The sequence below is a fragment of the Petaurus breviceps genome, unplaced genomic scaffold (assembly GCF_028583685.1).
Source record: "Petaurus breviceps papuanus isolate PSGF00001 unplaced genomic scaffold, PetGlider_PUasm1.0 189, whole genome shotgun sequence".
Taxonomy (NCBI): Eukaryota; Metazoa; Chordata; class Mammalia; order Diprotodontia; family Petauridae; genus Petaurus; species Petaurus breviceps.
This window is the reverse complement of record NW_027185809.1, coordinates 5,704,580-5,716,923: the sequence shown is the minus strand read 5'-3', so window position 1 is coordinate 5,716,923 and position 12,344 is coordinate 5,704,580. Positions and strand designations below refer to the sequence as shown.

Sequence of the window (12,344 nt, the reverse complement as noted above, 5' to 3'; positions counted from 1 at the left end):
ATAGTTAGATTGAATATTGCTATCTCTAAATCTAAGAGAATTGAAATGACTTTCTCACTGTCACACAACAGTAAGCATCAGAGCAAGGATCTGACCTTGTGTTTCTCTCCTGACCCCAAGTTCAGTTTTCAGCCATTTAAGATGGGAAGCAAACGTCAGTCTGAAGGTTTGGAACAAGATAAAAGTTCTCCCTGGGAGGCCAGAGACCCCTTCCTTCATCTTGGAAAACTCTGATAAACATCTATGGGTTATATCCTCGTTATCTTGGTTACTAACATCATGTTCAATATAATATGTTTTGCATTTCAATTTTTTTTAAGCTCAAAAAGTTGCCCAACCTACTCATTCAAGGAAAGAGGCAATTGTGCTGAATGGAAAAGAAAAATATTCATGTCTCCTGTCCATAAGCACTGGATGAAGATGGGTGATTTAGGCGTTGCAGAGTAAGTCCTAGTTAACCAGGCGGATCCCACAAAGGAGTTTCCTAGAATTTCCATTATAAATGTCCATTTCCAAGATCCAGGTAGTCTGGGGTAGAGACTTATCTGAGCTTGCAATGTCACCTATAAAAGCTCTTGGCCTTACTCTTTTAGCTCACCTTCCCAGCGCCACCTCCTACAAGTCTCCAATGCCACCTGGGGACATTGTTTGACTTTGCATACGATGACTGTAGAGTGATTGCTCTGCTATACATGACACTCCATCTCCCTTCTCCTTTGCCTGTGCGTTGGCTGTCCCCATGCCTAGAATGTTCTCTCTCTTCACCTCAATTTTTCCTTGGCTTCCTTCAAGTATCATCTCCAAGTCCACCTTCTGAGACTTTTTCTGTCTCCCTCACACTGTTAGTGCCTTCTCCTCTCATTCCTAGTCACTATGAATATAACTTGTGTATATCTAGCTATTTGCATATTGTCTTCCCCATAAGAATGAGCTCCTTTAAGGCAAGAATTACTCCCCCCCCACTTTCTTTGTAACCCTAGAGATCAGCATAGTTTCTAGAACATAGTGAGAGCTTAATAAATGCTTGTTGACTTGACTTGACTAGCTGGGAGTTTGTATGAAACAAGTTTGAATGCTTCTTCTTAGACCATAAAGTAACATCCAACTGAATATAAAGCTAAATTCTTCAAAGCTCTTTGTAGCCAAGGAAATGAAGACATTCTTGAAATGTTATAGATTATATAAATCATGTTTCTTTTTTTTAAGTTGTGGGAATATGATGAAGTAAAGCTATGTTTAACTGACTAACAACTTCTTCTGTTGTTTTCTTTCCCTCATTTCTGTCTGTCCAAATCTATCCTCCCTTGAAGATCCCTCCCCAGCTTAAGCCCTGCCTTTCCCATGAAGCTGCCTTTTTCTCACAAGAATCTGAGAAGATTCTCCAAACTCCTACAGCATTGTATTTGTACTTACCATATAAACACTACATTTTACCCTGTGTCTTATCATTATGGCCAAGACTGATCAGTTGGATCAAATGATTGAGACTGGATCTCAGTTTCTCCCAAGTGGGACCAGTTCACCATCCTAAGGTACCCTTATGGCTCTCCACTTCAAAGGGGGCTCACTATATTGGTTGTGGGAATTAGTGTGGACACCCGAGCAGTTTTAGCTCTGCTACGTGAAATCAAACAATCCACCAGACTTAACTTCCTCAGTAGTAGGAATTATAAGCATGTACCACCATGCCCAATCAGAAATGACCAAAATACCTGAATAAAACAAAAACAACACTATGCCCAGTTCAATTTGAATATGAAAGATGCAAGGCTGGTTCAACGTTAGGGAAATAATCAATATAATCAATTTAACTTGAGCTAAAAAAACCTAGCATACAGAACCACAGAATTATCTCAACAGATGTAGAAAAAAAAAGTCTTTGACAAAGTACAACACTCATTTATGTTAAAAACCCTACAAAGTATGGGAATGCTGGGACTTTTTATCATCATAAACAATATCGATATTAAACCAAATCCAAAACACCAAAAACAGTGTTCCTAGTTGGACTATACCAATATAATAATATCAAAACTATCAAAGTTAATTTGCAGTTTTAATGCTATAACAATCAAACTATCAAAGGGAAACTTTACAAAGCTTGCTAAGAAAATAGTAATAAGATTCTTTTGGAGAAACAAAATATTCTGAATATCAAGGGAAATAATGAAAAAGGTAGAAATGAAGGGGAATAGGACTTCCAGACTCCAAACTATATTACAAAACAGTAGGCATCAAAACCATTTGGTATTGGTTGAAGAACAGAGACAAGGGAGAATCAGAAAAAATGATCCTCAATAACCCAGTATTCAATAAACTGGGAAACATAAATTACTTAGGAAAGAACTCTATATGATAAAAACTGCTAGGAAAACTAGAAAATAGTGTGACAAAATTAGGCTTTAGACCAACATCTAAAGTAATATTCTACAATAAAGTCTAAATGTATACATAGCCATGATATTAAAAATCATACCATAAAAAATTAGAAAAGAAGCAGATCATATATCTTTTACAGCTATGGGTAGGAGATGTATTTTTAATCAAACAAGGGATAAAGTCAATTATAAAAGATAAAACTGGTAATCTTGACTATGAGAAATCTGAAAGCTTCTGAACAAACAAAAGGTTAAGAAGAAAATAATTGAATGGAAAAAAATCTTTGTTTCACATTTTTCATATAAAGTTTTAGTATCAAAAATACATAGACAACTAACAAATATATTTAGTACTAAAAGCCATTCCCAATAAATAAGGGGTCAAAGGATGATGAACAAACATTTTCCAAAGAAGAATTTTAACTATTAACACCTACGTGAAAGAATGTTCCAAATCACTAAGAGTGAGAGAAAGGTACATCAAAACAACTCTGAGGTTGGAAGAACTATTAATAAGTACAACAATTCTGGAAAGCAAATTAGAATTATGCAAATAAAATTACTAAGATGCCAATATCCTTTGATCCAGAGACTGCACTACTACTAGATTTATCCTTCCAGATTATTGATAATAAGAAAGTCTCCTTGCACATCAAAATATTTATAGTAACACTTTTTATGGTAGCAAAGACTTGGAAACAAAAACAAATTGTAGTACATGAATGTAATGGAATATTATTACAGTGTAAGACATGAAAAATACAATGCATACTGAGAAGCATGGAAATACTTACATGAACTGATGCAAACTGAAATAAACAGAGCCAAGAAGACAGCATACATAGTGACTAGAACTATGTAAATGGAAAAAAACACAGTAAAAATCAGCAAAAGTGAATGCTGAAAGACAGCAAAGAGTGAGCATGGTACCTAAGAAGAGAAGTAAGAAGACATCACTAACTCAATCCTTCATGGAAGTGGGAGGTCCACAGATAGAGTACACTACATATATTTTCGAACCTTTTTGATTTATTGTTAGATTTTGTTGATTTTTCCTCTAATTTTTATTTTAAGATATTGTTATATGGTATGACCATCTGGAAGGGGGAGGGAGAGGGATTTCTCATTCTATCAAAAAATAAAATATAGCAATAAAAGTTTATTTAAAAACAGATTTTGGTCATACTGAAGTGGACAGTTTCAGTAAGTAGGAAGCAGATTATAAGTGGTTGAGAATCAAGTTGTGGATGAGGAAGAGAAGGGTGAATATAGAGGATTTTTTCCATAAGTCTGGCATGAAAAGGGAAAAGAGATATAGATGTTAGCATCAGGGTACTGCAAAGTTGAGTGAAAGGTTTTTTTCTTTTTTTAATGAATGGGGTAGACCTGAGCATGTTTGCAAGCAATCAGGAAAGAGTTGGTAGACAGGGAGAGATTGAAACTGAGTCAGAGAAAATCTAATAGACAGATATGAGGTATTCCCTGAAATCAGACAATTGAGTATCTTGTCTTTTCAGCAGATTACAACCACCCAGAATATTTGGTGAATTTGAGGCCTCTATCAGCTGTGGTCACCCTCCAAACATCAAGAAATGTACTTTTAGTATAAAGCGCTAAGTTTCCCTATAGCAAATAAGGTGTGTGGAGAGCTCACATCCTTCAGTTCAGTCTCCATCTATTGTCTCCAGATACCTTGATTAGAAGGAGGATTTGTGAGGATGCCCTGCGGATAAATGGGAAGGTTTTCCTTTGTACCAGATCAGCATGCCACACTGACCAGAATGCCAATGATCTTTGCCAGTCCTAGCTCCCCTCCCAGGTCACAGCCAGGGAGAAAAATGTCAAGAGATGGTAACTTGTCTGGGCTAGTTATTTTCTATAAGCCTACCTCACAGTACCTGATGAGGCTAAAATGATATGAAAAAAACCAACTTGATCCTGAATTCCCTGTCTTATTGGGAGGGGAGGGAATAAATATTCATATAATGCCTATTATGTGCCAGGTGCCATGCTTTACAAATATTATCTCATGGGGCGGCTAGGTAGCACAGTGAATACAGAGCACCAGCCCTGGAGTCAGGAGGACCTGAGTTCAAATCTAGCCTCAGATATTTAGTAGCTGGGTAACCCTGGGTAAGTCACTTAACCCTGTTTGCCTTGGTTTCCTTACCTGTAAAATGAACTGGAGGAGGCCAAGAAAACCCTAGTCTGGGTCATGAAGAGTCAGCCATGGCAGGACAACAACAAGAACACCTTGAGTGAATCTCTTAACTTTGCTGGACCTCAATGTTATCATCTATAAAATTAAGAGGTTGGACTAGACGACCCCTGGGGTCAGTCTGGCTCTAAATCTATGATCTTATGATTGCACTCTGACTGCAGAGTCAAGAATGACATTCCTTCCTAAAGGCTAGTAGCAAGCTCTGCTTGTCATCCTCAGCTGTGGGGAGGACATAGAAGCGTGGTTGCTACTCAGTGTTCCAATCTAATCCTTTCAGGGGTCTTGACTTAAGAACTGGGGTAGACCCGCATCTCGTCAATTTTGGCAGTCCTAGCGGCTCGATCACAACTCTTCTCATCCTTTGGTTCTTACGATAATTTCAGATATTATATAGCTCTTTAAAGTTTATAAAGCATTTCACATGTTATCTTATTTGTCTCTGCATAGTTCTGCCTATTATTGATTCCTTGTTTTACGGGTTACAAAACAGACTCAGAGAGATTGAGTGATTTGCCCATGATCTCACCTGATTAGAGACAGGATCTGAAGCAAGGTTTCGCCTGACTCTAGGTCCAGCACTCTTTCAAGTATAGAACACACTACCTTCTTTTCATGTTCTTCCATAGGTCCTCTTTAAATGATCTATCTAATGTACTAGAGGTTTTCAACAGCTTTTCTAAATCATAGCTTTAATATTCATGGCTAGGTTTCAGATGAAGTCATTCATCTTTCATAGAATTATAGAATATATAACATTCAAGTGAGTAGCGATTAAAAGTCTTTTTTTGTTGTTGTTCAATTGTGTCTGACTCTTTGTGATCCTGTGGACCATACTATCTATGGGGTTTTCTTGGCAAAAATACTGGAGTAGTTTGTCATTTCTTTCTCCAGTTTTATGCAGGCAGCTGTTAAATCACTTTGCCTGGGGTGATACAGACAGTGAGTGTCTGGTCAGATTTGAACCCTGGCACTACTGACTCCAGACCTGGTACTCTCCACCGTCCCACCTAGCTTCCCCCAAAGAGTCAATTGTATTTTTACAAATGGGGAAATAAAGGCCCAGAGTTAGACCTACCCAAGGTTATACAATGGACTGATGGATCAAGGATGAGAAGCCCAGGCTCCTGACTTCCATTAGGAAGTCAGAAATTATTCTGATTTAGGTATTCTTTTTAAGAAAAAATAATCAACACTTAAGTTAGCATTGTGATAATGATGTTTTCTTGAAATTGTATGGTACACAAGATTTTCACATACCTTCCCTCATTCTACATCTATATTTACACAAATATTTTACTTACTGGGATAGTGTGGAGGCAGAGGGGAAACTAGGGAACAGTCTGTTGTTCAGTTTCAGTTGTGTCTGACTCTTCCTGACCTCTTTTGGGGTTTTCTTGGTAAAGATCCATTTCTTTCTCCAACTTACTTTACAGATGATGAAACTAAGACAAACAGGGTTAAGTGACTTGCCCAGAATCACACAGTTAGAGGGTATCTGAGGCTACATTTGAACTCAGGTCTTCTAGACTCCAGGCCCAGCACTCTAACCACTGCGCCACCTAGCAGCCTGAACAGGCTAGAGCGTCTATGTACAAATAAACATATCGATGTAGTGTGTAATATACATACACATACAGTTATGTATAGAAACATAAGATTCTTTCCATTATATTTAGCTCAAACTAGGATACTCTTATTGCTGGCTGCTTAAGCACTAGAAAATAGTAATCTATAATTTATAAACAGATAGTGTTCTTCTCCAGATTACTTTGTATGGGGGAGGAGGGGTAGGGACCTGTAGTTTCATTGGCATAAGGAACTTCCAGTGAGGAAATTCTGAATAGTGTACACTAAACACCCGCTTTGCACCTGGGGGTCTCTAAGAGTTGCCCTGACCACCAAAAGGTTAAATGACGGCCAGTTTGGGTAAGAGGTAGGCTTGATTCCAGGGCTAACTTGAGGCTGTTTCTATCTATTACACAGACTGTCTCTTTGTAAAAACTTTCTATTAACTTGTGTTTCTATTACACACATTGTTGCTTTATATATACTTTTCATTAACTCTTGTATGTGTAACATCTACCCAGAAGAAAGCAAGTTCTGTGAGGGCTTTGACTTTGACTGTTTGACTGTTCCGTTTTTGTCCTTGTTTCAGCTAGCAGAAGGCTGACTTTATGCATAACCACCATTGGTAGTTCTCTGGATTGAGATGATAACAGTTTAAACACTCTTTGCCATAACTTTAGTCACACTATCAATTCCTTCAGGATCACATATAAAATCCTCTGATTTTCAAAGCCCTCTATAATCTGGCTCCCTCCTATCTTCCCAATCTTTTTACACAGTATACTATACTATACTCCCTCCACCCCATACTCTGTGATCTGGTAACATTGGCTTCCTTGCTGCTTCTCACACAAGACACTCCATTTCCCAGTTTGGGACATTTTCACTGACTGTCCCCCATGCCTGGAATTCTCTCCCTCTTCATCTCTGTCTCCTAACCTCTGTGGCTTCCTTCATGTCCCAGCTAAGATTTCATCTTTTACAAAAAAGTCTTTTCCCATCCCTCCTAAAGCTAGTGCCTTTTCCCTGTTGCTGATCTTCAGTGCGTCCTGAATTTTATATGCTTCATTTGTACATAGCTGTTTGCATATCTTTCCCTCATCAGACTAAGATCCTTGAGAGTAAAGATAATTTTTTTTCCTATTTAAAAATAAATGCTTGTTGACTGACATTTCTCTCTGAAGATACTGTACTATCTGGGGTAAAGAAGGGTGAAAGTCACACCAAGCTCTGAATGATGACTAATTCCAAGTCTGAATTAATGAGATTTTATTGTACTATGTGACAATTGGGCAGACACCCCCTTTAAGAAAACAAGGTCTTGGGCGGCTCGGTGGTGCAGTGCGTACAGCACAGGCCCCAGAGTCAGGAGGACCTGAGTTCGGTTCTGGCCTCAGACACTTCACACTCACACAAAAAAAACTAGTCATGTAACCTTGGGCAAATTACTTAACCCCAATTGCCCTCCAAAAGGCAAAAAGAAAAAAACAAAAACAAAAGAAAACAAGGTCTATGGAGATCTAAATGTCCAAAAATTAGGAGATAATTCTTAGTTATTAAAGGACTTGCTGCCAAATTCCTTTAAGTTATAAGCTTCCTTGGTACATTATAAACAGGAATCGATTTATGAAAATTCAATTTATATACAATTTGCAGGAATACATACATTATGCCAAGATGAACTCATGTCTACACACATATGAGTTCACAAGGTGAAGAGTTGGAAAACACTTAAGAGAAATCTTCTAGTCCAACCCCCCTCCTTTTGCAAATGAGAAAACTGAGACCCAAGTAACTTGTCCCAAGTCAAAAGAGTAGTAAGTATTCAGATACTTTACAGTAGAACTATTCCACTTCAGAGCACACCAACGACCTTAAAAGTATCAAACAGATTTGTCCAATCCATTTTAGCACAGGAGACCCACATATACAGATTCCAATTCCTAGATACAACATGGGGATTAGAGAATGGGAGCCATCCACAAAAAAGTCTAGGTACCAACTAATGAACAACAATGGAAGGCAAGGAGAATGAAATTTCTTTCAGAAGGATCTCTCACAAGACACAGATATACACATGCACGTGCTCACACACACAACACACACACACCTTACTGGCTGGGCATATATGGTCTATTTCCCAGGTGCCCCCAAACAGAGCAGGCAGCTGGCCTAGCCTGGGTACCCTAACACTGAGGGAAAAGGGTATGTTCTTGGCAGAGGCCTTCTGCCATAATAGCGGAGCTCCTAGCAGACCTGGCTCTAACCCTGCTGTTTTGCACATCTCTGAAGCATACTCAATTCAAAGATTCCACTTTTAAGTACTAATGCCAGCACAGATAGAGCAGAACTGCTCCCATCCTCCTCCAGCCCCCACTCTCCAAATTTAACAAAAGTGACCCCATTGGAAAGCCAAGTTTCCCAGAATGCAAAATTCCCCAAAGCCTATAAATTGTAATTTATAAAGCCTTTTTAGTTTCAGAAATGATAGAAGTAACTCCCAGTTTTAATTCTGGTCCTTCTGTGTGCAACTAGGAAAGAATTCTTTAATCGGAATTTTTAATCACCTAGGTTGGCACAACCCCTCAGCCCTGCTCAAACCTTCAGAGTTAGATAGATTCTGACTTTGGAACTGAGGTAAAGTTCTCTGACTTGTTTAGCCCCAGTGGTTTCACTAGAAATAGGGCCTGGGTGATGGGAGACGGCTCCTAAAAACAAGAAGGCACTGGACAAACCCAGAATTCTGTCCCCTGTACAGAAAGCTGTATGCCTGGATGGAAAGGAACAGTTGTTTGGAGGTCCAATTTTCCCTTCTGCCCCTTGTCTCCATGGATCCCCTGCTGAAAACAGTTTGAGGAAGCCCACAGAAAGTTGGGAAGTACATCAAGCTCCTAGCCAGGCTGAAGCTCAGGACTTTCTCTAGAAGCTTTTTTCCCCTTTAGGTGAGCAAGTGTTCTCCACCTGTCAGCATACAGTTAGGGCCAAAGAGCCCCGAAGCGGTAGGCAGGGTGAGGAGAGGAGATAAACTGAGGCAAGACTTACCAGGGGCTGCCCAGCCCCAGAGACTGCTCCGGCCGCACTCCCGGCTCCGGCTCCGGCTCCTGCACTCACTCCGTTGGCTTGGTAGTGCACCAGAAGATTGTAGCCCGAATACACAGATTCTTTGTACATCCCGACGCCGCTGCCGTCCTGGGCCTTGAGGCCTGAGAAACCAGAGGCTGTAAGACACACTGCCCCTCTGGAAGTGTTCAGGGGGAGAGGGAGAAGAAGGGAATCTTTCTGCTTTTCTTAAGATAATTTTTTTTTTTTAAAGAAGCGGTCATGCGGGGTTCCAGGCGTGTGTGGAGTCAGTGGAAACAGAAATATGGGAGGGGAGCTCGGCCAGGGATAAGGTGTCTGTCTTAGGGACCTTGCGAAATCACCCAATTCCACAGCCTTGAATCCCCAAGTGATCGCCCATCCCCAATCACCTCCCTGGCCAGCTACTGTTCCCAATTCCCCCCCACCCCCAAGCACCTCAGCGTTTCAGTCACCTGGGGTGGAGGTTGGGGGGGAGTGGGTCTGTTTATTCTTAAGAAAGGTCAGTGGACAGGAAATGACTCGGTCGAGGGGGGGGGTGCCCTGAGGTTTTAAAGCCCGCCCCCAAAAGGCCCCCATCTAAGCCTCTCTGTCAACTCTCCACTTTGATTTGGGGGGAAGGAGACACTGCTCTCCCCGCCCCCTCCCAGGGGCCCTGAAGTGCTGCTGCTGCTGATGGTGGCATTAAGTTGAAAGTCAGTGGGTGGGCCTGAACGGTCCCCATACTCACCTTCTTCCAAGGCATCTGAGAGTTTGTCCTGGTACAGCCTCTGGGAGTTCTGGGTTCTCCGGAGCGCCTGAGAGAGAGGAGGGGGCAGACAGAGAGAGGGACAGTCACCGAGAGAAAGAGAGATACAGAGAAAAGAACAGAGGAAAAGGGACGGAGACAGAGGGAGAGAGAGGGAAAGAGCAGGAAAAATAAACTGATACATGTATGTGAGACTGAAGGGCAGAGACGGCGGCCGGCACTGAGGGAGCCAAGGAGAACAAGAGCTCTGGGGAGGGCTGGAGAACCGGGCCAGGTCAGAGAAGGCGGGGAAAGACTCCAGAGCAAGAAGGGAGCCCCCAGCCCTGCTCAGGAGGCGCGGGACGCGCTCGCTGTGGCCACTCGGCTCCCCCCTGCTCCGGGTAGCCCCCGCGGCTCCCGCCCTGCGCTCCCGGCTGCCCCCTGCTCCCGGCTGCCCCCGCCTCGGCTGCCCCCTGCTCCCGGCTGCCCCCGCCTCGGCTGCCCCCTCACCTCTGTCTGGCCCGGGCCGCTCCCGCCGGCGCCTTCGGACTCGTTGACCAGCGAGGACTTGAGGTCCGCCAGATCGCGCTCGGGGAAGCCGCCCTGGGGAATCTTCTCCTCCTGCTCGCCCTCATCCTTAAAGGCCAGCATCTCGTCCGTGGCGCCCAGGTCGTCCCCGCTGCCGCCGCCGCCGCCTCCGCCTCCGCCCAGCTGGGGCATGGTCCGGCCGGGGCCGCGGGGCTCTCGCTCCCGCTCTCCTTCCGCGGGGGTTCACTTTTCCACTCGCAGCTGCGGGGGAATAACTTGGGGGCGCCCTCGGGGCCTCGGGGGGTCCTTTCTCCGCGCCTCTGCCCGGGAGGGCTGAGGTTGACCCGTGTCCAGCCCGCGCCGGCGCCCGGCTTCCCCGGGGCTGGGGGAGGGTAAGGCTAGAAGGGGGGGTCTCTGTGAGCGAGCCAGCGGGAGGCTCGGGGAGGCTGGAGGCGCAGCAGCCGCTGGAGGCGCGGGCGGCTCGGAGTGCAGCCGGAGCTCCCGGAGAGCGCAGGGCTCCAGACATCAAAGGCGCCGCCGATGATTGACAGAGGCGGGGCGGGGCGCGAGGGGAAGGGGCGGGGCCAGGGCCCCGGACACTAACTCCAAGAAGGCGGAAAGGAGGAGTGGCCTTAAAGGGCCAGCGCTCCCTGGCGTCTGCTCCCGAAGGTGGTGGAGAGACGGGGAGGGGGTGTGTATGGGGAGGTGTGCAGAGGAGGGAAGGGGGACCGTCTCTGGAGGCAAGCTCGGCCCTAGCTGAGTGCCCCCCTCTCCTCCTACAGATTCCGGGAGAGTTTTCCCCACTCCCGGGGTCACCAGGTCGGGAGGATGGAAGGGGATGAGGGGGGAGACTGCCTGGACAAGGGACGGGAAGGAAGGTGGGTGGGGGAGGCAGTGAAAGGCTGCATGAAGGGCTTCTCTGTCTGTGTGTGCCTGAGCGTCTGCGTGAGAGAGACAGACACTGTGCTTGGGGGTCATGAGCACGGAGAGTGTGTGTGTGTGTGTGTGTGTGTGTGTGCGCGCGCGTGCCTGCAGAACCGAGGGGCTGCGAAAAGGTCTTTAGCATCCCAGTGATTCTGTGGGATCCAGGGCCCCCGGGAGTCACAGCTCGGAGCGGGGGAGGGGTTCTCTAGAGATCTACGGGGGACTTCGGTCCGGTAGCCCCGCCAGGGATCGGCTCCGGCCAGTCCCCGCTGCGCTCCACCTCTCCGGCCATCAGAAAGTGCTCGGGTCTCCTAGCTGCTCCCCGACCTCGGAACGTGGGAATTAGCACATTCGAGGCACCTTTTCCCTCCCAGTTACCTCGCACCGCCTGTGCCCGCAAGGATACATACCAAGGCTTAGGTCCCGGAGTTCTCGAGACGCTGGCGGGGACAAGAGGCTTCATAGACCGCTAGGCAGTACTTGCCGGGTCGCCTGTTGCCCCAGTACGGCTGGAGGCAGCAGCCCCAAAGCCACCAACCCTAGCGCTCTGGGACTCTGAGTGTGCGTGCGTGTGCGTGTGTGTGTGTGTGTGTGACCTTGGGTGGGTGCCTAGGGCCTGGGCTCATGGGAGCTGCTACACAGAGTTTGCTGGTGAAAAGCTGGCCCGGAGATTTAGCGCTCGCCAGAACAGAGATAAAACCCTGGCTGAGAGAGGAAACCTGTTGTAATCTCGCCGGGGGAAACAAAGAGGCTCATGAATGCGGAGACTCTGGGGAGCCTTTGATGTTGGCTGCCTCGCAGTCACTCATCCGTCCATTTGCATTTAAACCTTCATAAAAGCTTAGTCCCGGCTTCCTTCGCCCTGGGCGAGTGAGGAGCAAAGTATAGGTTTCTATTTAAAGAAACCCGCCAGCGCCGGGGC

General features: G+C 45.0%; 1 protein-coding gene across 4 annotated transcripts in view; it reads right to left on the bottom strand.

The window, feature by feature from the left end:
* The window catches only part of TCF7 (transcription factor 7), a 122,302-nt gene extending 111,608 nt beyond the window's left edge, over positions 1-10,694 (bottom strand). For all 4 annotated transcript variants that reach the window (XM_069091832.1, XM_069091831.1, XM_069091834.1 and 1 more), the window contains exons 1-3: positions 10,481-10,694; positions 9,974-10,040; positions 9,208-9,368 (exon numbers count right to left, since the gene is read on the bottom strand). In XM_069091832.1, coding sequence (XP_068947933.1) covers positions 9,208-9,368; positions 9,974-10,040; positions 10,481-10,690 — 438 coding nt within the window. In that variant the 5' untranslated portion in view covers positions 10,691-10,694. The remainder of the gene's footprint in view (positions 1-9,207; positions 9,369-9,973; positions 10,041-10,480) is intronic.
* Positions 10,695-12,344: the final 1,650 nt, after the last annotated feature.